The following is a 24,111-nucleotide window of genomic DNA, read 5'->3' as shown; positions in this document are numbered from 1 at the left end:
TAAAGGAAATTTTGTGTAATATCACATTTTCTATTTTATTACATGACAATTAAAATAATCTTAAAAATGTATTACTATAGAAGCACCAAGGATAGCAATATGTGTATATACCCATCAGAATTAAATGTTCCCATAACTCAAGACTTCTACTGTCGAGATGCAATGTTGAGACCCGATATGCAGTAGATCCATTGCTGACATTCTACCTCAACATTTTTCCATACCAACACATCCCAAATTCTCTCAAAATCTTCAATATTAATTTTGGACATACAGCACGGCCCACACATCCATGCTTCCCAATTACACCACCCCCCCCCCCCCATATGTTTTGAACAGTGGGAGGAAACTGGAGCCCCCAGGAAAAACCCAAGCACGTGGGGAAAATGTGCTTACAGACAGTGTGGGATTCGAACCCTAGTCCTGATCACTGGTGCTGTAGAGGCATTATACTAATCACTACACCAACAGTGCCATCCCTTTTAATGAAATTCTCTCCATCTGAAATTACCAATTTCAGATTTTAAGAAAGACTTCAAGAGAGCAACACACATCGTTATGCACCAGCTAACAATGGAGGATTTTCCGGAAACGGTCTTGATTCAGCATCTTGAGGCATTTGTGCAAGGAAGAGAGGAGGGCAAGAGATTATTCACAACACCGTATCTGACCTCAATTGCCAGATGACCCTTTTCTGCAATTCACAAGAAAGCTCACACTTGGGCATTGCCATTAGGTTAGAGAATAACATGATTTATGTGTTATTCAGGGGAAGGGGTGGTGAGTGGGGAGAAAATGGGAAAGAATGGAGTTGGGAGCAGGTCAATTATTCCCATTCTACTCCCCAATTATGCAGCGGCCATAGTTTAGTCTTAAACATCAGGAGTGTCAAACTACTGACACTCCCCTTTGAATTTCTACAAGAAGAAACAACCACATGCTCCAATGGACTGTTGCCATTCACTGGCATCAACCCACTTCAGCCTCTTGATTTAAAGAAAATCTTTAAAATAACAAGTATTGTTCTCAAGGAACTGTTTAGCAGCTGCTCCCCTACTTATATTGGCCCAACTTACAATTTTTCAAAGTTATAATGGTGGTTGTCATTGTTTACTTTCATGTGATATGTTAAAGTAATTGCAAACATCATTGATTTTTCCAATAAACGTTGATAATTCCTCGAAAGTGAATTCTTTGTAGCCTCCTTAGTCAATCACCTTTAGTTCAGTTAGAAAGCTTGCTGGAACTGTTGGCAGAGAGTGGGATCAGTGTGGGGACGGATACAGTGCTGTTGGCATTATACCTGTATTCTTTTTTCACTTGGGATTTTTCCCTCTACATATCTGTCACTCCAAAGTAATTTTATTGTCCATTTTGATATAAAGTAAAATCACCCTTATCTGGCACCTACGGAGATTGCGAATACAGAAAATGTGAATTTTCCAGTCAACTGAGACTCACTATTATTCCCACATTAAGAATACTGTTTAAAAGACAAGCAGTGCAAGATGCAATTTGAAAAAATCAGTATTGTTATTTTTAATTATATTTTAATAAAGTAATTTCTATTTCTTACAAAATTTAAATTCGAACCTGTCACTGGCACTAGTTGTTAGTCTCATATTAACTCTCTCCCCTGAGTTTACAGATAAAGCCTTACCTAATATTAATATTCTTACTTGGCAGAGATAGGGAGACACTTTGGGAGAGTTGCCCCAGCATCATCAACCAGCTTTTCATCCTGGTCACCCACCCCACCTCAAATGTCTTGGTCAGGCCCTCTGCACAGCTTCCTCATGCTGACAACCCCACTCACATCTACGCAAGTGTCCTGGTCAGGCCCTTGGCCCACCCTTCTCGTGCCGACAACCTGACTTACTTCCACACAATGGCGACAGCAAAAAAAACCTTGGTCTGGATTTTCAGCAGTAAAAATAATGCCCCATTCAAGTGAATTTACACTGCACCCAAATTTAGGACAAATTCTTCGTGCTGGTACCCAAAACAAAGGGAACCTTTGCTAAAATTACCAGAATATACAGGTTATGATTAGTTTGCCGACACCACAAAAACTGGTGGAGTCATTGATAAGGCGGCCATCTAGAATCAGCAGGTCAAATTCTGTTAGGACAAAGTTAATGCCAGGGAACTCAAGTTTATTGATGTACATAGAGACCTGACAGTGCAAGCCCACAGCTTTAAAGTATTGAAATGGGCAGTGAAAAAGGCAGTTGGGATACTTATGGCACTGAGTACAAGATTAGGGACATAATGTTATACTCAACATAAATTAGACCTTATTTGGGAATACCATTCTGGTTGGAGGTATTGCAAGAGGATGCTGTTGCAATAACAAGTGTATAAAAGATTCACTATATTAGTATCTGGAATGGAGACCTGTAGTTATAAAGGAGAGATTAGACAGGCTGGGTTTATTCTCCTATAGCAAATTAAGGTGCGACCTTGGAGGTTAACAAAATTAAGAGAGGTTCAGATTAGATAACTAGCTCCCACCGCTCCCCCCACCCGCCCCCCACAGTTGGGAAATCTAGAACTCGAGAAAATGGGTTTAAATAAAACCATATAAAACTACTACGCAGAACAGGCCATTTGGCCCTTCTAGTCTGTGCCAAAACATCATTCTTATTGTCCCACTCACCTGTTCCCATTCCATAACCCTCCAGACCACTCTGATCCATGTATCAATCCATTTATTCTTAAAATTTAGGAGCGAGCCCCATTTCAGTCAGATGGCAGCTCGTTCCAAACTCCCACCACACCCCGAGTGAAGTTCCCCCAAATCTTTCACTTTTCTCCTTAAAACCTTGTCCTCTCTCCCAATCTAAGTGGAAACAGCCTACTTGTATTTATTCTGTCTATTCCCCTCAATTTTATAAACCTCGATCAAATCTCCCCTGGAGAAATTTAAAGGAGATCAGAGGGATTAGGGGTTTTCTAAAGGGTGATAAATATATGCACTGAGTTGGCAGAGTTACTTGGATAGGAAAGGAGTGGAGGCTTAATGCTGATAAATGGGAATTATGGTCAACATGGACAAGGTGGGCCAAAGGGTCCATTTCTGATTCTATAATTCTAACCCAGTACAGTTTATTTTACAATATATTCCACCCTTCAGGTCACATCATCTCCATCCAACTGCTCAGGCATGGAAGGTCACACAAACCAACATTTACACTGCCTGCCAGTTTTAACCAGTGCCCTTAAACAAGTGACAATGCCAAAATACATTTAGGTTTGTTCACACACAGATTACATAACTAAAAACGTTTATTCCCATTAATAGCTCAAAGGGGTACATAGGCTCACATCAGTTAAAAAGGACAATTAAGCCAGGCTTTGTCTTTAAATTGTGGGACAAGCAACAAAACCTTTTAATGTGAATCAGTAGCTCAACAATAACCAAATTATTACAATCTAAATGTTTACAGGGGGTGTGGGGGAAATTTTTTTTAAAAATAGCAATATTTCTCAGCCAATCTAAACGATGCAACAAGAAACATTATTGACCAGGCTCAAACACCATACACATCAAAATGCACAAGAAATTCTTTAAGACATGAATGAATATGGTTTCACATTCAAGAACACAAAAGGACCCATTTGATTAACTGTTTTACTATTCAATTTTGACAAAATTCAATACTCGAAGTTAGCATTCCTCCATAAAAAACATGGTTATTTGTGGAAAACTAAATCACTATTCTGTAAACAAAAGGAAAACATTAATAGACTGCAGAGAAGGCATTGTGATTACACTCAGCCAAGGCATATTAAACTATCATGGTACTTTCAAGGATAGCAGGGAAGCATCTTTCTCACTGCTGCATTTTTACAGATTTAGAATGAAGTGACTACATGCTCATTCTGAAGGTGTTACTGGTCGGCCGGCTCACTTGCCCCTTCCTCCATCTCAGTTTGGTTTTCCTCCAGCTCCTGTGCTTGATCTTCTGCCACGTCTGCCTGCTTTTCCTCCTCCTCTTGGTCCTCCTCTGGTGGCGGCTGTTGTTGTTGTTGTTGTTGTTGTTGTTGTTGCTGCTGCTGCTGCTCCTGGGGATTTTCAAAAGGGTTCTCACCCTACATACAAAATAAAGATACGACATGGAAAGAGTCCTCACTGCACATTTCTACCAATAACATCAAGGATAGGCCAACATGGAAATGACAGGTGAGGCTGAACTACTCCAAATATATATATTCTACCAACAGCAAGGCAAGTTTGGCAGCTACATCTTTTACATTATGATGTGATCCAACTGGACTTAGTGATTAATACATTTTTCAACTAGAGATATGGTATCCACACCATCCTCATTCAATTTCCCCGGAAATTTCAATGTAGACAAGGACTGGTTCAGCAGTCTTGTTTCCTCATCTAATTTTGCAACTGTTGAGAGGTGCCATAAGCAATTACAAGGCCATTCGCTTCCAAATAAATAGTGTAGGTGTGAAAGGACATTGTCAGGCAAGGTGATGGAAGAATCTGGGTTGCCAACAACATCTAAGAGGCATTCAGACAGCTCATGAACATGCTGGGAATAAATAGAGGGATACAGACCATGCATAGGCAGGAGATTAGTTTGGACTGGTATGATGCCTAGAACTGTTCTTGTACTGTTCTGTAGAGAAACAAAAACTGCAAAATACTAGAGTCATGAGCAAACACAGAGCTGCTGAAGGAATTCAGAGGGTCAGGGAGCATCCACAAATAGAAATGGACAGTCAACATTTCAGGTCAGGACCCTTGAGAATCCAAGGGGTGATATTAAGTCTATGGAAGGAGAATGAAGCTGGGGAATAGGCCAAGAGGTAGATAGGCAGATAAAGAGAAACCACTGGGAGGGTTTAAAGGGAAGCAAGAACATGAATAGGTAGCAATGGAAACAGTGCAATCTGATGAGGCATGGGGATTACACAAAAATTTTTAAAAATCGATGTTCATTCCATTGGATTTAAAACTAATCTACTGCACTGTGTACACTGTGTAGCTTCCTCTACTTTAGCTGAACACCTGCACTCTGTCTGTGGGCCCAAACTTAAACTCCCCATTACCAATTTCAATCTCCCTCATCGTTCCCTTTCCACAGCTCCATCCACTACCAGGGCAAAGCCAAACAGAGGAACAAAAAATCTTACTGCACCTTACAGGCACTTCTGGCCTGTGCGCCCAAGTCTCCAAAATACATCCACGTGACCAATTAACCAATCAACCCACAGGTCTTCAGAACTTGAAAGGAAAGTGGAGTACACAGAGGAAACAAACTCCTAAACAGCAGCAGAATTGAATCCGGCTCACTGTGACACTGTAACAAGGTTGTGCTAACCGTGCCAACCATATAGTGGTTTGGGATATCCCATGTGACTTCCTAATAAAAAGCCCAAATGCTGAGTGATAACCAAGCACTGCTGCTGCTGGGTCCACAAAATATATTTTAATTCTTGCAAATAATGTGAAGTTTACCAGCACAAACTTTCCTGCAACTTTGGCATCAAAAGGTCAAGAAAAGCACTGTTGTGCAAACAACTGACCAGCAAACACTGCCCTTTTATCAATATTAGGCCAGGTTAAAATTAGCTCCCCTTCATTATGAGAACTCTGAACCTCAAAATGATCTTGGTGGTCTCCAGAAATTTTCTGGACAGGCTTGAATAGAAAACAAGAGTCTGCTATTAACATTCAGTGTGTTACAATTTTAATATTTTGCATTAATGCTGCAAGACTTGCCTTCAAGAAGAGTTCAAATTTAGCCTTCACAGTTGGGTTATTCAGCATGCTGCTAGCTGTGAGGAGACTCTCCCTTCTAACCTGGTCATGATAATTCTGAAAGAAAGAAGAATTAGCAAATGAGCAAAAGATAAAAAGAACAAACAGCTCATTTACACTTGAAGTTCAAATGGCAGAGGCAAAAAAAAAGTTAGATATACTTAGAAACATAGATCATACTAAAGCTTCTTGGATTTAAATGATTTGAGCTTCTGCCGCACATTAATGGTTACGATTGGCTTCTATGTAGATAAAGCCCAATTCAGATTTATTGTCAGAGTTCTTTCTTTTTCTTTGGCTTGGCTTCGCGGACGAAGATTTATGGAGGGGGTAAAAGTCCACGTCAGCTGCAGGCTCGTTTGTGGCTGACAAGTCCAATGCGGGACAGGCAGACACGGTTGCAGCGGCTGCAGGGGAAAATTGGTTGGTTGGGGTTGGGTGTTGGGTTTTTCCTCCTTTGCCTTTTGTCAGTGAGGTGGGCTCTGCAGTCTTCTTCAAAGGAGGTTGCTGCCCGCCAAACTGTGAGGCGCCAAGATGCACGGTTTGAGGCGATATCAGCCCACTTGGTGCCTGCCACCAAGAGATTTCTTTAGGCAGTCCTTGTACCTTTTCTTTGGTGCACCTCTGTCACGGTGGCCAGTGGAGAGCTCGCCATATAACACGATCTTGGGAAGGCGATGGTCCTCCATTCTGGAGACGTGACCCACCCAGCGCAGCTGGATCTTCAGCAGCGTGGACTCGATGCTGTCGACCTCTGCCATCTCGAGTACTTCAACGTTAGGGATGAAAGCGCTCCAATGGATGTTGAGGATAGAGCGGAGACAACGCTGGTGGAAGCGTTCTAGGAGCCGTAGGTGATGCCGGTAGAGGACCCATGATTCGGAGCCGAACAGGAGTGTGGGTATGACAACGGCTCTGTATACGCTTATCTTTGTGAGGTTTTTCAGTTGGTTGTTTTTCCAGAGTACATACATGAAATCACATACAACCCTGAGATTCTTTTTTCCTGTAAATGCAGCAGAATTACCACGAATTGGTTGTGCAAAAAAACTACACAGCATAAACATGTAAACAGAACAATAAATAAATGTAAACAAACTGATTGCAACACAGAGAAAACAAACAGAAAATCAATAAAGTGCACAAGTAAGAGTCCTTACACGAGTCTCTGATTGAGTTTATCATTGAAGAGTCTGATGGTGGAGGGGTAGCAGCTGTTCCTGATCCTGGTAACACGAGTGTTATGGAACCTATACCTCTTTCCTGATGACAGCAGCAAGAACAGAGCACGTGCTGGGTGGTGAGGGTCTTTTGATTTACTGCTGCTCTCTGATGGCAGCGTTCTCTGTAGATGTACTCAATAATGGGGAGGGTTTTGCCTGTGACGTCCTGGAAGGTGTCCACTATCTTTCAGCACACTTTCACGATCAGCAAACTTTCCACCACATCTGTAGAAGTTTGCCAGGGTTTCTGGTGTCATACCAAACCTCCGCAAACTCCTGAGGAAGTAGAGGTACTGACGTGTTTTCTTCACGATGCCATTGGTGTGTTGGGTCCAGGAAAGATCCTCTGAGATAGTGACTACCAAGAACTTAAATTTGTTCACCCTCTCCACCTCTGATCCTCCAATGATCACTGGATTGTACACCTCTGTTGACTTCAGGAAAGGAAAGCCAATCAGGTCCTTAGTTTTGATGACACTGAGTGCAAGATTGTTGTTGGTGCACCATTCAGCCAAGTTTGCAACCTCCATCCTCTGTGCTGACTCGTCCCCTTCCTTTATACAACCCACTACCATGGTATCGTTGCCATATATGTAAATGGTGCTAATGTCATACCGAGCCATCTTTTAGTCCAGTCTTCGCAAAGCTGCTGTGCTGCCTGACCTCAAAAAAAATTGCTAAAAAAATTGCTTTTGAAAACAATGCCATTTATGATCTTACCCAACCCATCACCATATTTCCATAATGCTTTGGCTCTCCAAGCAACAATAAAAGATTTCATCTCTTTCACTCCCTCTAAAACTGGTAATATAACATCAGATGGATTATATTCATGATCTTAAGAATTTTAAAAATTGAAAATATTTTTAAGCATTTAAAATTAAAATACAATAGCAATGCTTTTTTTTTTAAAGTCAACAGTAAGCTTGTACCTTCTTGCTATTGATGTGTTCATTGGACTTCAAATGCTGCTGTACAGAGTGAAACAGGAATGGAATATAGGTATTGCAGACAGCACACTGAACAGCTTCAACTTTTTTCATTTGATCATCTGAAGCAACTCCTTTAAAACAAAATTAATTTTAAAAATGCAGAGAACCATTTTCAATTATTTGAATTTCAAATAATTTGTCACTTTTTTGGGGAAATTTTAAATCTCGAACCACTGCAACTTTCCTATTAAAAATACATCCATTATGCTGAATGGGGATAGTACGCACTTTAGATGTTTGGCACCAGCTGTCAAGAATGGCCTTGGTGAGTGGGTAACTGCTGTGCATTAGTTTCTTGTCCTCACTGCAGCTGGATATGTCAACCAGCATGAACACAAACATTAAAAAGACTTCAAGTGCACTTCATATCAATCCTCAGTTTTAACCAGGGCAGGTTGGACTGATAAACAGGAACTTTTGGAGAACTTGAAATAAAAACAATGTTGGAGAAACTCAGCAGGTCAAACAGTGTACTTTACGTAGCAAAGATAGATACATAGCCAACATTTCAGGATTGAGCCCTTTATCAAGGTATGGAAAAATGTTGGCAGGCATCCAAACAAAATAGTGGTGGGGGTAGGGTATGAGCACAGACCCAAAGGAAGGAGACAATAGGTAGACGGTGGATAAGGGAGGGCACAGCAGCAAGGGAAGGGAGGGATGACTCGTGACTAGAGAGGGAAGGGAATGTAGAGCTAAGGAAAAGACAAAGAGAGAAGGGAGGGAGAATAGAGTTGGTTAGCAGAAACCCAAGATGTAGATGTTAATGCCATCCAGTTGGAGAGTGCTCAGAAAGAAAAAAAAATCAAGTGTTGTTCCTCCAATTTACAGGTCATCTTAGTGTCTTCCTTCCCTTAGCTCTCTATCCCTTCCCTCTCCATACACAGAGTCATCCCTCGTCTCCCTGCTTGATGCCATGCCTTCCCTCCCTTATCCAGCCATGACCTCCTGCCTTTGGGTTGGTGCACATTCCCCTCCCCATCCCCTCTACAATTTTGTTTGGATGCTTACCGACAGTTTTCCGTACCTCGGTGAAGGGCTCAAGCTCAAAACGTTGATTATGCATCTTCATCTTTGCTCTAGAAAATACACTGTTTGACCTGCTGAGTTTCTCTAGCATTGGGTTTTTATTTCAATCACCGTGTATGCAGACTTTCGTGTTTTACTTGTGGAGAACTCGAGTTCTTTTTATTTTAAGCTTACTTTTCTTTTTAAAAACTATTGGTATTAAAATAAATTATTAAAATATATTCAATTACTTGCATGCATTAATATAATTTGTTTTTATTTAAAAGTAGATCAAAAGTCTTTGACACCTGTGGAACCAACCATTTCCAACTGGGCCATGATCGTGGCTGTTCAGTTCCAAAGGTCCACAGCAAATCAGTATGGTATCCACTTTTAAATTTTGATTGGTGGGAGAGCAATTTCCATTATATTCTGGTTATATCCCCATTTCCAATTCATGGAGAAACTCAGCAGATCAAAGAGTGTATTATATTGAGCGAGAATGAAGATAACCAACATTTTGGGCTTGAGTCTTTTATGAATGATGAAAATGCAGGCAGGTGCCCAAAAAAAAGATGGGGGGGGGGGGGGGAAGAAAGACACTTGACATGTTCAAGGATGTTCCACTCATTCAGTCATCTGCAATGCATGGACTCACATCTACAAGCACAGAACCTTTGAGTTACAAGAATATAGTGACACACGTTGGGATATCAGTTTTGCATACAATCAGACCAGACATGGAGTTGGACATCCCATTCATTCAAACAAAGACTGCCATTTAAAACTCAAATTCCTTGACCATATTGACCAATGTACGTGCTCAGCTTTATTAGTGATGTTGCTCATATGCCTCCATTACCCAAATACCTAATGTTCTACAACTTGCTAACCTGCTATTGATTGATGTGCAACATGAATAAAATACATAAATCCATTTATCATTTCCAGACCACCATATTCTTGCTAACCTGATATTTTATTTAGAACAGCAAATTACTTGGATTACAAATATTTAAAGTTAACCACTAATGCCCATCACATGGCTTTTAAGCTTCACTCTAAACTCCAAATAGAATTATGCCCAAATCAGAAAAGATAATAAATCGCATACCCATCAAAACATCCTTTGAAAGCTTCTGTGCTGGCTCCTTTTGTTCCTGCTGTTGCAGTTGCTTACGAGCTGCAATTTTCTTATTCTTGTTCATCATGGATGCCTAAATGGAATTTTTGAAACATGATCAAGAAATTTTTTTGAAAAACCATGAAAACCAAACTTGAAGCAAGGCAGAAATGAACAGCATTATTAGAGTCCATATAAATTCTCAACTCTGGAAAACAAAAATATGGATTCAAACCCCATATGCAGTTTACATCTCAAGTTAGGATAATGCTGGGAATGCGGAGTGAGGGAATACATCAGTACCTTCAATCAGGGACTCTTGTGCACTTTATTGATTTTTAAAATCGTCTGTTTTTCACTTTGTTTACATGTTTTCCATTTTACAGTTCTTTATTTGTTTATATGTGTATGTTGTGTAGTTTATTTTTGCACTACCAATAAGTAGTAATTCTCCCTTGCCCACAGGAAAAAGAAGCTCAAGATCGTATGTGATGTCATGGATCTTCTCTGGCAAATAAATGTGAGGTGTCCTTTTGCTACCAAACCTGTATCTCATCCAGGTTAATCCTGGAAATCTCAATGAACTAATCAAAGAGTAAAATGCTGGTATGTTGGTCAAAAATTCTTCCTTTAGTCACACCACTAAAACAAAGTGTTTGAACAGCTAAGTACAATTGTACATATACAGGACGTTTTATAAATCATTCAATTCCATTATTGATGTGCAATTTCCAAGCAGTAATCACTAAAGCTATGTAACTGCTTACTGCTGTCTATTTGAACATATTAGTGAAATCTACATGTCATTTTCAGCATTGTCCCAAGCAGTTTTTCAAACTACTATCTAAGAAATCCTTCCCTTGCAAATTAAGTGGGAAATAATCTAATTTTTCAACTAATTATAAAAAGGATTATGTGCACAGAGTATTCAAGAGAATGCTCTCTGCAATTTGCTTAAACCACAACAGGACACTATTAATAGTCTAGTAATGGGAAGACTACATTTCAGTGATAAATTGAGTCCTGAAACCCTTAAAGGGAGGGCCGACTTACACGCCAGATATACTTTGGAGACTTTAAATTCAACTAATTTTAAAAAGCTGCTGGACGCCAACAAATTTTCATTTAAAAAAAACTCATTTAGAATCCTTCAAAATCATGATCCTGGTTTGAGGCAAAGATCGCGGCAAGCACATCCATACTCTCACTGTTTAAACCATCATCATATGGTCCTCGTCTATATCTGATGAGGGGGCTTCAGCTTCGTCGTCAGTGCCCACAATAAATGATCTTCTGTACTATCAATTACACGAGAGATACCACACTTTTTAAAAACAATTAGACTCTACTTTCACTTTATCCCATGTTTGACCACAAAGTCACACAGCACATCAAGTGACGCAGCACACATTGCCCCACCTTTTGTAAATGATTCTTCTGTTCTCATCACCCATGTATTCCATTCTTTATGCACATGGTCTTTGAATGGCTTGCTCAAGCAGACGTCGAGAGGTTGCAATAGAGACATCAAACCACCTGGGATAACTGCCATGCAAATATTGTGTAGTGCTCATCTACTTTTAGTGTTCTCAGTTAAGTGGCTACGAAAAACATATCCTAGACCAGCCAACTCCATTCCTTGCATAAACCGCCTGTTCCACACATTGTCTATCCATAATTTTACACCATTTTCATCCATCCGTCTTTTTTCATTAAGTTTGTGCTTAAAGATTAGCTGGGTCTCAACTTCGTCCCATCTGCCATGCACGATAACACCGCCTTAAACCTGGTCCTTGCACTTTTTGTTTACATTCCACTGTCCTATTCCATATCATGTTGAAATTCACATTTCCAATATTTGCTAATGCAAAATGGTGTACAATAAACTAGTGAAAATGTACAACTTTATATGATCAAGATCTTTTGGTAGTTTCTGAGCAATTTTTGTGATACCAGATTTTTCCTGTTCATGAAACAGTTACACCATCCTACTGTACTTCAAAATCTTTACTGGAGTCTGGATGCGACTTTGCCCACTTCAGTGCGAATAATTTTATCTTATTTTGTAAGAGTGTCGCAATCTTGCCGCTGTTCCCATTCCCACACTGCGACGTGATTTTCCAACTCTGGCCAATGAGTGATTCCACTTCCCATCGAACAGTGCCTTTTTGGTACTTTTCCTAATGTCTCTTCTTTCTTTCTCCAATCTCTTACGAACTTCTCATACATCGAATTTTCTTGCAGCAGCATTTGTTGGTTTTTTTGGTCGTTTCTATTACTTTTAACTTAAAACTCACTTCAAACTTTTGTTGTTTTGTTGGAGCCTCTATGATAACAATCACCTTCAGCCAACGCCTAACAGCTCAGTCATCATGATGTTTTGAGGTGGGGGGGGGGCAACTACACCCCAGTCATCGTGATTTAATGGGGTCGATTTATATGCCCAATAGATAATAAAGCCATCAAAATGAAGCTGAAAAAGGGATAAACTTATCTGCCGGTCGACTTGTAGATCAAAATGTATGTTATTTCTATAGAAAGCTAGAGCTGTTTATCATTGAGGAAATGAATGCCACAGGCTGGAATTTTTCCACCATTACCATAAGAGCTACAAAATAAAAATTACTTAACGACCATTTAGTGCACTAATCCATCGCAGGGTGAAGTCACTGAACAAGGCAGTCACCAACAAATTATACCCCGCTGAAGTTTGTTTTTTTTTATATAAACAGGAAGATTACATTAGTTGAATAATGAATATATAGATATAATACTTAATATATTCAAAAAAACTCAGCTAAATCCTGAAAGTAACTTTAAACGTATCTAATAATTTGCCAGGTATGTTTGTCGATTTGTGTCCTGTCACAGAGTGTCTAATATGAGAATAGTGCTACTATACCAAAGTCAGGACTTAATGTGGCAGAAGATTAAGCATATTATTCAAATGACCACCTATATGGCACCTTCTGACTTTTTTCAGGCATTATTCTGCACCTACAAATGGATTTAAAAGATCACCATTCAAAATGACATGGGCCTACAAAGAAAAATAATGAATTACCCCACTGAAATTTAACTCAAGCATGACTACACAAGTAATTTTTCCAACAAGATTTGGCCTTAAAGTGCTTTGGGATATACAGATGGGGTGAAACTTGCTATATAAATGCAGCACCTGTCATTTTCATACTGTCAATAGATCTGTGCGTTTAAGGAGCTTATCAATTTCAACGGGTACTTCACAGAACCTCAAGGTCAGCTGCTTTCCAGAGCAATTGGAAAACTACAGCCAATATATGAACCAAAAACTCTTAAAAATGGAATTTGTTATATTGCAGAAATTAGTGATATCAAACTTAATTTTGCAAAAACTAGCTTTCATACTGTACCTATTCAGTACAATTCAAAAATTACTTCAGAAACAACCTACATGAAGAAATTCCGCAGCCCCTTTATCAAATTGAATGTTCTTTCCAATGAACTCGAGGGTTTCTTTATGGTAAGGAGTTTCCAGGTGAGCTTCAATCTCGTGCTCCTCTGTAGTTCGAAACTTACAAAGGGAACATGTAAATGCATTCCTAAAATAAACGAAACCTCGTTAGGTCACAAGTTTTATGCACATTTCCAAATTCCACCTCACCCAAACAAAAAACTGATCACAGATATATTTGAGAGAATGGGTAAGAAGTTTCTGCTTCCCGCTCGTAAAAACATTAACTTTTCAAGTAACACACTGCCTAGATCATACTACATTTCTGAAAATGCAAATGCTCATTTTAAAATGCAGCATTAAGTGAAATGCACCCTTTTTAACTATTTCAGCCATTTTGTTATCAGTCTCCAGTTGTAAATTAATTTGCATCCTGTTTAAACCTTTTCCAGGTTCCTATCCTTCTCCTTTTCAAAAAAGTGGAAGCACAAGTGAAAGATCACTGCATGTCAGTCAACATCTGTGGAAAACTTATTCAATCATTCCAGTAGTTCTTTTCATTTCCTCTTTAAAGACATTTTACTAAAGGCACATAAATGTAGTTTTACATTGACTTCCAAACAAGTAGATACCACTTTACATAATAGCAGGAATCTTCCAGTGGCCACCCATTTTAATTCTCTATCCCATTCCCTTGCTGACATGTCTGCCCGTGGTTTCATACACTCAGAATGAGATCACCTGCACACTGGAGGAACACCTCATCTTCCATCTGGGCACCCTCTAACCAGATTGCATTAACACTGACTTCTCAAGTTTCCATTAAACACTACCCACCCCCACGTTCCCCTGTGGTCTTTTCCCCATTGCTCTCTCTCTTCCCTTTACCCTCCATCTCCTTGCACAGAGCCCAAATACATTTTCACCGTCCCTCCTGAATCCTTTAACACCCTTTGTTAGTTTGGACCCCTCCATCCGCCAGTCTTCAGTCACTTTATCTTAAGCTTCCTGTTCTCTGTTTATTGCTTGAAGAAGGGGTCAGGCCTGAAATGTCAGTAATATATCTTTGCTTCCTATGGACGCTGCAAGACCAGTCGAGTTCCTCCAGTATTTGTGTTTTTAATCATTTCTACACAAGTTAACCATTGTTTAACTTTAGGATTACATGTGAATTTTGAAGTTAAATTGTGGTCGCAATATGTATTGAAGCCTATAACCATTCCTTAATATTTCAGAAAATCCAATTTCGAGCCAGTGAGACAGAATATTTCTCGTCATGTTAAATGGAAAGAACAAGAAATAAAGATCTCACTTAAAAATATGCAATCATAATCCCGAGCAATTTTAATATCCTTGCTTTGATAAGTGCCTATAGTAACAAATTACACAATTTTTAAAAACAGTTTTATGAAAATACACTTCTAGAAATATTTATTAAAACATTAACTTTTGAAAACAAATACACTTTCTTACAATATAATGTTGTTTCACAGTTTGTTAATTTTAACTTAAAGGATAGCTTTGAAAATAAATGGGTTGCAATGCATTTACACGCACCGGTAATCCTCTCCATATTTCTCCGTATTCTTCTCACGTCTGCGTCGCTGCTTTTCCCTTCTTGCCTCAAGCTTCTTTTTTTCCTCTTCATCTTCAGTATCAGTTTTCTTTTTACCTTGATTGGGATAATTGGTATCTTTGAAAAATTTCTAAGGAAAAATTAAGCAAGTGCATAGTTAAAAATAGTGAATTTACTTACCAGTACCTTCGTTTTTGTCAAAGCATTCATATGCATCTGGTTCATAAGCATCCTTTGTAAAATCTTCATCCTTCACTTCCTGATCAGTATTTGATGTGTTAACCTGAAAACAACAATTGAAACTTTAAATTGAACATTATAAAGTTTATTAAAATGGACAAAAGGTCAACATGTTGTCCTTTTAAAAGGTCAAAGGAAAACAAATTATTTAGGTTTTGGTGATGGACCACTAGCAATGTTTGCAGAAACAATACGAATTTGGTGTTCTTCAGAATTGTGCCCATTGATGACATTTATCCAAAAATTAGTAAAAGATTCACATTACTACTCAAAGCATTACTTTATATTCTAAACAGTTTCCTCAACTTTCCCTACTTATTACCTGATTACAGAAAACCAGCAAAGATATGTTTACACGTAGTGAAAGGAATACCTAGATTCAATGATATCATTACCTGGGTCTTTGCTGTCTTCACTCCTGCATTGTTTGTCTGGTTAGCTGCCCGGGATCCTAAAATTAAAGCATCAATTTCCATTCATTGCACTACCAAGTACATCAAAAACAAATTAGAATTTATGGTTTTTTTTTTTAAAAAATCAGACAAGTCAAAGGAGTTTAGGATTTATTATACACTCTTTTTAGTCTAGATCTCTAACAGGGTGGCAGGGAGCTACTGACTTGTTGCTGAGGCAACATCCTTCAAAATGCCAACTTAGGTATGTTATGATGTGCAGAAGTTAGTGCTGCAGCTTTACACACAAGCACCCAGAGTTAAATTCTGGCTTTTGATCGTGTGTGAAGTTTGGATGATGTCTGCGACTATATGGATTCCCCTGGGTGCTTCAGTTGACTTTCACATCCCAAATGTACTTGTAAATTCATTAGCTAATGTCAATTACCTTCAATGGCAGCAGAATCAGAGTTGAAGATTCCTGAGACAGAAAAAGTTACAGGAATACAAGTGAAGGGAATGGAACACCGTTGCAGGAAATTTCTGCCTTGATGCTCAATGACAAAGTCTCCACAGCCCTCTTAGCTGAAGAATTCCAATTCTAACATTCGAACAAAGAAATTTGTTTTCACCCATCCCGAGCAGCCAAAACTTTATATTGAGACTGTGTCCCCTGATGTTATACAACCTATCAATAGTTTAAAAAATCTTACAAATTTTGTACTTCAAGATCATTATACCTTATTTGAGTGCTGCCCCAGTTTATTTAGCCTCCCCTCATATAGCAAAATCCTCATTTGTAGAATCAATCTGGTGAACCACCACTAAATTTTTATCAGTTACAAACACATCCTGTCCTGGGGATGAAGACCACTTAGGTTTACAACACTCCCAATAAAGTGGAGGAAGATGGCTTTACTGATGTCCTGAAAGGCCAACATACCATTTGCTTTCCTTAAGGGCTTGGACTACTTGCATGCTAGCTTGCAGTGACACCTTTCAATCCCTCACCATTTAAAAAAAAACTTTGCCTTCCTCCGAAAGTGGATGCCCTCAGTTTTCCACACTGCATTCCACATGCCAGATTCTTTCCCATTCATCTCATCTAGATTAGCTAGGAATTCTGAAGCAAGTCACTCATCCTTGTAAATCCCAAAAGCCTGTCCACAAGGCTCAAGTCAAGAGGGTAAAACAATACTCTTCACTTGTCTGGATGAGTGCAACAATACTCAAGAAGTTATACACCAGACAGGACATATGAAAGGCACCCACCCACAACCATTCCCAACGCCACCAGCAGTTTGCACAATCTACAGGGTGCACTGCACCAATTCACCAAGACTCTTCAGACAACACCTTCTGAACCTATGACCTCTATTAGTTGGAAGGACAAGGTAGGAAAAGCACGGGAACACCACCACCCAGAAGTTTCCCTCCAAACCACATAGAATGCAACTTGGAAATATATTACCATTCCTTCACTGTTACTGGGTAGAAAATTGTGGAACTCCCTCCAAAACATTAGTGGATATATACACACACTTCAAGGATTGCAGCTGCTGATAAGGCAGCTTACCAAGATAAACCTCCTCAATACCATGCCCTCAACCCATTTTATATCAATAGCAACTTTGTGTACATTGCACATTGACCTTATTAAAGTCCATCAATATAGATTTTGTCTGGTACCAGTATTGTGCAGCAACACTTACCAGGGTCTCTCCCGACTTCCACAATAACTCTTTGTCATTAGCCCTGGCAACAACCTCATGAGCCTCTTCTGTAACTGTTCCAACTTTTTAATGTCCTCATTTGTTAGGCAAGTGGATAGGAGGTTCTGTGAATGAGATGTTGCCTCCCAGGTACCAGGGTCAGGAATGTCTGATTGAGTTCACAGCATTCTGGGGGGTGGTGGGGGAATCAGCCAGATGTTGGAGTCCACTTGGGGACCAATGACATAGATAGGAGTAGTGATGAGGTCCTGAAGAAGGAGTATAGGGAGTTAGGCAAGAAGTTAAAAAGCAGGACATCAATGGTGGTAATCTCAGGATTGCTGCCTGAGCCACGTGCCAGAGAGGGTAGGAATAGGAAGTTGTGGCAGATGAATGTGTGGCTGAAGAATTGGTGAAAGAGACAGGGGTTCAGATTTGTTCGTCATTGGGATCTCTCCTGGTCTGACCTGTACAAAAAGGACAGGCTGCACCAGAACTGGAAAAGGAGCATTATTTGGGCAGGCAGGTTCGCTAGAGTTGTTGAAGAGGGTTTAAACTAGTTTGGCAGGGGAGCAAGAACCAAAATGTGAGTGCAGGGAATAGGGCAGAAGGTCAAAAGCATACTATGTGTTCTGAGTTTGGGAGGAAGGACAGGCCAGTTAGAGGGGTTAAAATGTGCCTATTTCAACCCTAGGAATATTAGGAATAAAGAGGATTAACTTATAGCATACATCATTATGTGGAACAATGATGTGGCCTTTACAGAGACTTGGTTGGAGGAAGGACAGGACTGGATGATTCAGGTACCAGGGTTTAGGTTTTAAAAGAAAAAGGATGCGAGGTAAAGGGGTGGGGGGGGGGGGAAAAGAAGGGGTGTGAAGTTGCATTACTGATAAGGTATAATATCACGGCTATAGAAAGAGAGGACGCTGCAGAGGGAGTGTCTATTGAGAGGATGTGGGTGGAAGTCAGAAATAAGAATGGAGCAAATCACCGAGAGGCAGATAAGCAGGCAGATTTGGGAATGGAACAGGAAATACAGTACGTATCTGATTATCCGAAACGCTTGAAACCGGACAAGATTCGGTTAACTGCATTTTCCTTATAATTGACCTGAAGCCCAATTTAAGCAGAATACTTGTATTGGCTGTTGGCGATCCAGAATCCTCCCCACCACTGTCGCCAAACCTGCCCAGGGCACCTACCCACCTTCGTTGCTGATCCTGCACAGGTGCCTGAGGTCCCTGCTCAGATCCATGACACCTCCCCACTGCTGGTCCTGCCCAGGAGCCTGAGGTCCACAACACCGCCCCACCACCATCATCATGGAGCATGCCCAGGCAACCCAGTCCTGGTCAGAGCCGCCGTGCCATCAGAGCTCCCAATGACATGGCCACTGACACGAACCCTGGCTCTGCAATCAGCTGCCAACCCAACAAAGCTCTCAACACCACGGATGCCAACCCGAACTCTGGCCCCAGCCGCCGACCCAACGGCACTCCAGACATCACAGCCAATTACCTGAACCCTAGCCCTAACCTGGACCCCGACCATCTACTAACCAGAGCTCCCGATGCTTTGACTGCCAACCCAAGCGGTCAAAAATCTACCTACCTGCAGGAGATCTCAATGCTGATGCCGCTAACTCTCACCCGAGACCCAGCCGCCCTAGGGCCAGAGTTTCTCGAGAACCCCGCTCCGATGCCAGTCCAGTAGCATCAGCATAATATTTGGACACCATCAGCAGTTAAAATGACAACAAAGAACGAGGACAGGTTTTGCAAGCACAAAATAAAGTTTAATTCTTACCTTGAGTACACGAGAGCTCCGTTGCATTCAAAATGACGCTTACAGTGCATCAGAGTCCCATTTGAGCACCACAGGTAAAAAAAAATTTCAACCTTGTGACGTCACGTCACTGTCAAAAAGTTTTGCGGGTAACTCGTAATTTCAATGAAGTGGCTTTCGGATAATTGGAAACGTATTTACAGGGTTGTAGTAACAAGCTTTAAGCAGTAGGGGGAGATTTGCAAGGAATTGAACTCAACAATCAAACACCCACATTGTCAATCTTAATGGAACAAATAAATGACCTTGGACAATGCCGTAATAACATCTGCTCATGTCTCAAAACCAAATGAATTCTCTCCAATTATATCATGAGAAACCAATGTACAAATAACCAAGGTAGAGCATGGGTTACCCCCCCCCCCACCATTGCAACATTATCCAACATTAAGCCTCAAGAGATTTTGGAAATACAAAAAAAATGCCATAATTACAGGAGCAGAATTGTCATTCAGCTAGTGTCTGCTCATAGTCTCAACCCCATTCTCCTGCTTTCTCTCCATAACTTTTGCCACCCTTAATGATGAAAAACCCCTCAAAAATACTAAATGATTTGGCTTCCACAGCTGTTGGTGGCAATGAATTCCACAGATTTAAACCTTCCTGTCTGAAGATGATCACAACTTTAACATTCAATTATCATTGACCTTCATTAGTAATCCTTCTCAGTTGCAAGTCCAGAAATTCAGTTCTTTAAGCTAACCTCAAAACAAGTGTTCCATGCAGCAAGATAAAACACAAGTAACTTACCAGCTGCTTTGAGTGTTTTTTCAGTGGCTGCCACTTTCTGCTTCTTTACTGCAGCTTTGTTGACTTGTAACCCTTTCCTTTTCATGCCTCTTCCAATATTTGATGTAAACCCACCTCTGTTGTATGACTGATTATTTCCAGATCTTGAGTACATATCTACATCTGACAGCTGTAATGTATTTTAAAAGCAAGCACAAATTGTTATTGCATTGATCTCGATTCTAGGATGCAGTCAGACCAAAATATAAAAACCTATAAGTATCTAAATCCTAACCCAAAAAATTGTTTTGAAAAGTACAAGGTGCTAGAACTTTATTTCACAGTAACAAAGTTAGTGGGGATTAATTTTTGTCTTTAATTATATAAACCATACCTAGAACTGTTTACCTCCAGTTTTAGATTTTTTGGGGATTCACGTACCTTCCCTGAACTGCAGAAGATTTTAATCCTTAGAAATGCTGCAAACACTCCAGTCCCTGTCTCCCAACTTAAAATACCAACTTAAATTTTTACACTTCTCATCTTATTGGTTACAATAATGGCACAATGAAAAGGTATAAAGTTCAATTCCCAAATGAACTAACAATTTCTTTAAATTTAGAACCTATATTTGGTGAGCTGGTTTAAAATCCCCCCTGCCAGTGAGGCAGAAGATAGTCATTAGAATTTAGTAAATGTTTCGATGATTCAATGGCAAAATGTCCTTCAAAAACAAGGCATTTATTTACCTTGGCCTTCAATGTAGCAGAGCTACTACAGAAGTGATATTTATTTTAATACAAGAATAAAGACTTGGTAACTAAGGTGGGAGTCATTTGGAGTGAAGAAAACAAAAGTATGGAAGAAATGAGAATAAAATAATCAAGTAAACTTTATATTTAAAATTAGTTGCATTCTATAGCTTCAATTTTATCCCCCTGGACACAATTTGGAATCTGTAAAGTCTGGAAAAGAACTGATGCACAGCATGGTTTTAATAATGTTTTCCCTAAGTTTGTAGCTAAATTACTATGCTTACGGGTGCAGATATCATGGGGGTAGACCAGCAAGGGACTCTGCAGCTGAAGGACACACTCCAGCGGTGAGCTGATGACAACTTGCAGACGAAGAGCCCACACAGGCCACAGACTGCTGGCAACTTGAGATCAAGGACTCACACCAGGCTGCCAGAGACCGGCCCATGGGAACCAGGTGTCAGGACTAGGGCTCAAAGGAGTACAGAGGGCAAGAAGGGCTCCCAAAGTGCCCTGGGTGCTGAAGGGTTCCTCATTGTGTTGGATCTGGTCTCAGACTGCCGATAGTTTGAACAAAACTGGAGTCTTGTGCAGCTGCAGAGGCCACGGGAGAGCTGGAGGCAAATTCACAGACACTCAGTGATTCTGAGGGTACTCTCTTTTGCTTCTAATTCTCTGAGTGCAAGGGGTGCCAGGCAATGCTAATGGCGGATCTTTGTCTGCCTTATGGCAGACTAAAGGCAATTTCCTGTAATATTACATTTCTGTTTTATTCCATGGCAATAAATAGTATCTGATCTCAACTGCAAACTTTAAAACTCCTAATATCATCCCAAGTTTCTCAAAGTCACACATCTGTTGGTGACAGATCAGTTCCAGCTGCAAGTAGTCTGGACAGGGAAAATTACTTGCTCCACTCTGCCTCAAGAAACATACAGCCAGCAAAAAACAGAGAAAAGCAGGACTGATCAGTGTAGAAATACACTAAATATTATAGAAAATAAGTGCAAGATTGTGTGGAATGTAAAACAGTTTCATATCGGTTAGCATGCTACTCATGATTAAAATAAATAATTTACAAATCCATGTAATGATTTTCAATGTTCAAAAAGTCTGAAGATGTCTGATGTAAATTTCCTAATTTATATGCTTTGATAACCACCGGCCTAATTTGGTCAGTGCTATTTAATCCAATTATGATTCAACAAGTAAGGAATTCTTAAAACATCCCTTCAGAAGTACATCGATGCAGAATACTTTCTTTTAATATCACCGATGCTTCTAGCATGCTTTGTAACTCTACTTATTAATCGTTCCATCAATTGGATTTGCATTGCTTTGATGGTCAATAATAGTGTACCTTCAGCACATAGAAATTGCTATTGAGAAGCATTATAATCTGGTTTGGTTTGGTTTTTTTTTAAAATCAGACCAGTCGTGTCAGAAAGTAAATCCCAACACCTTTAAAAGTAACTATTTTAATGGCAAACTACTCCTCATTGAATCTTGCAGAGAGGGGCTTTCCTAGCACATCAATCTCACCCAACACGAGGTTCTTCTGGGCTACGACATAACAATCTTCAAGATGTCTTCTGTTCAGATGCACAATCGGGCCACAGACTGATCAGCTTCTGCTTTGGTTGCCAGGGTAAACCGGAAGATGATTGAGGATAGGCTCTTTGGTAATTTTCTGACTGGCTTCCAGTGTAGGCAGGTACAATATTATCTTTTAAGAAAAAATTGGATGGTGATATGGATGGAATGGTATGGAGGATTATGGACCGAGAGCAGGTCAGTGGGACTAGGAGAGTGTAAGAGTTTCAGCACGGACTAGAAGGGCCATAATGGCCTGTTTCCGTGCTGTAATTGTTTTATGGTTGTTATATGTGTAGAAGGCAAGCGCGAAGAATGCAGACTGTGAATTCATGCACAGAACCCACTCAATAAAACACCAGCTATTATTTTTGAACGATCAGAAGTTGGAACTTGGATCCCACAAGTAGTGAATTGTGTGGTATCTACTCTTTCACCTTTAGAATCTAGGTGCAACACTATTGCTGGGTGGCGGAATGGACATTTGTTTATGGTCTATTTAATGAACATAACTAAGACTATTCAAATCAAGCCTTAAAAGTGAACCATTAATATTTTGGCAATTTTTCAAGAAGATGGATTATTAAATCAGAAAAGTTCTTGCTTGTTGAAAAGGGGCACACTTTGAACAAAGATATACAGATTTATGCAACAGCTTGCATGTCATAGAAGATGCTTCAGAAACCAAAATATCCTAAATATTTGCTAAAGTGGAAAAAAAACTCAGTAAGTATGCAAGATTTCAACTTTCCTGCTGTATGGATTGTGGTTTTATGGTGATGCCACGATACTATATTCCATTAATTAACTCTTAGAAATGCAGATTTTGACAATAGTATGTTATGGCAGTTCCAAAGCATGCTGTAAGAAATCTAGTAATAACAAAAGAACAGTGCATGAATAGTCTGCCATGCTAACCATAAAAATATTAAATAGTGATACCATTAAAAAAATCCCACAATGCACAATCTGGGAACAGAAATAAAGAAAAAAAAATCCCTAAAAAACAGCTTTATCTTTCAAAACTGATGTCTTCAGAACCCATTCATTAAATAAATCAATCATACACATGCCTAAATTGTTAGCATTAAAACGTGCAAAGCATGTTCGGTATGGACGAGAAGGGCTGAAGTGGGCTGTTTCTGTGCTGTAATTATTATATTTTGCATATTAAAACTAACAATTTATACACTTGAAGGTTTCCTCCTAAAGCTGTGTCCTCAATTGTTGTTTTGAAAACTCCTAGAGCAAAACTCAAATTCCTAGTTGATCCAAGTTTATATCAAGGCAAAGGTTTACAAACTCAAGATTAAATTGGTCAAATCAATTTAGAACATTTTAAGAGTTATTTAAAACAAGCAAACATCACTTTCTCTCCTCACCATAAAATTAGCTTTCCAATTAAAAAAAACAAAGTATTGAAGAAAAAGGGGTATCCTATCACACCTTGTATTTTTATTATGCACACAGTGAGCACGTGTTGTTTTAAAAACTTGAATTAATCAGCGAATTGAGTATGTATTGAAAATAATACTCTTGACCAAGTAACTGACTTGGCCAAGAGGGCATATATTAAAATAAGTAGTTACGGACACACCAGATTGCCTAATCCGAGCAAGGTCCTCCTGTGCAAAACGGCACTTGGCCTTTTTATTGAGTACTATTAACAAGGCTTAAAAAATTGTGCTCAATTCAGCACAATTTC

General features: G+C 39.7%; 1 protein-coding gene across 1 annotated transcript in view; it reads right to left on the bottom strand.

Moving 5' to 3' along the window:
- Nucleotides 1–3,270: 3,270 nt before the first annotated feature.
- znf326 (zinc finger protein 326) overlaps nucleotides 3,271–24,111 on the bottom strand; it is a 43,905-nt gene continuing 23,064 nt past the window's right edge. The window contains 9 exon segments of the mRNA XM_069942381.1: nucleotides 3,271–4,095; nucleotides 5,744–5,839; nucleotides 7,938–8,068; nucleotides 10,120–10,222; nucleotides 13,562–13,709; nucleotides 15,119–15,233; nucleotides 15,318–15,420; nucleotides 15,773–15,828; nucleotides 20,080–20,248. Of these exon segments, the coding sequence (XP_069798482.1) occupies nucleotides 3,895–4,095; nucleotides 5,744–5,839; nucleotides 7,938–8,068; nucleotides 10,120–10,222; nucleotides 13,562–13,709; nucleotides 15,119–15,233; nucleotides 15,318–15,420; nucleotides 15,773–15,828; nucleotides 20,080–20,248 (1,122 nt within the window). The 3' untranslated portion in view covers nucleotides 3,271–3,894.

This window comes from Narcine bancroftii, chromosome 5, assembly GCF_036971445.1.
Source record: "Narcine bancroftii isolate sNarBan1 chromosome 5, sNarBan1.hap1, whole genome shotgun sequence".
Lineage (NCBI taxonomy): Eukaryota > Metazoa > Chordata > Chondrichthyes > Torpediniformes > Narcinidae > Narcine > Narcine bancroftii.
Note: the sequence above shows the minus strand (reverse complement) of the source record. Positions and strands in the feature narration are given on the sequence as shown.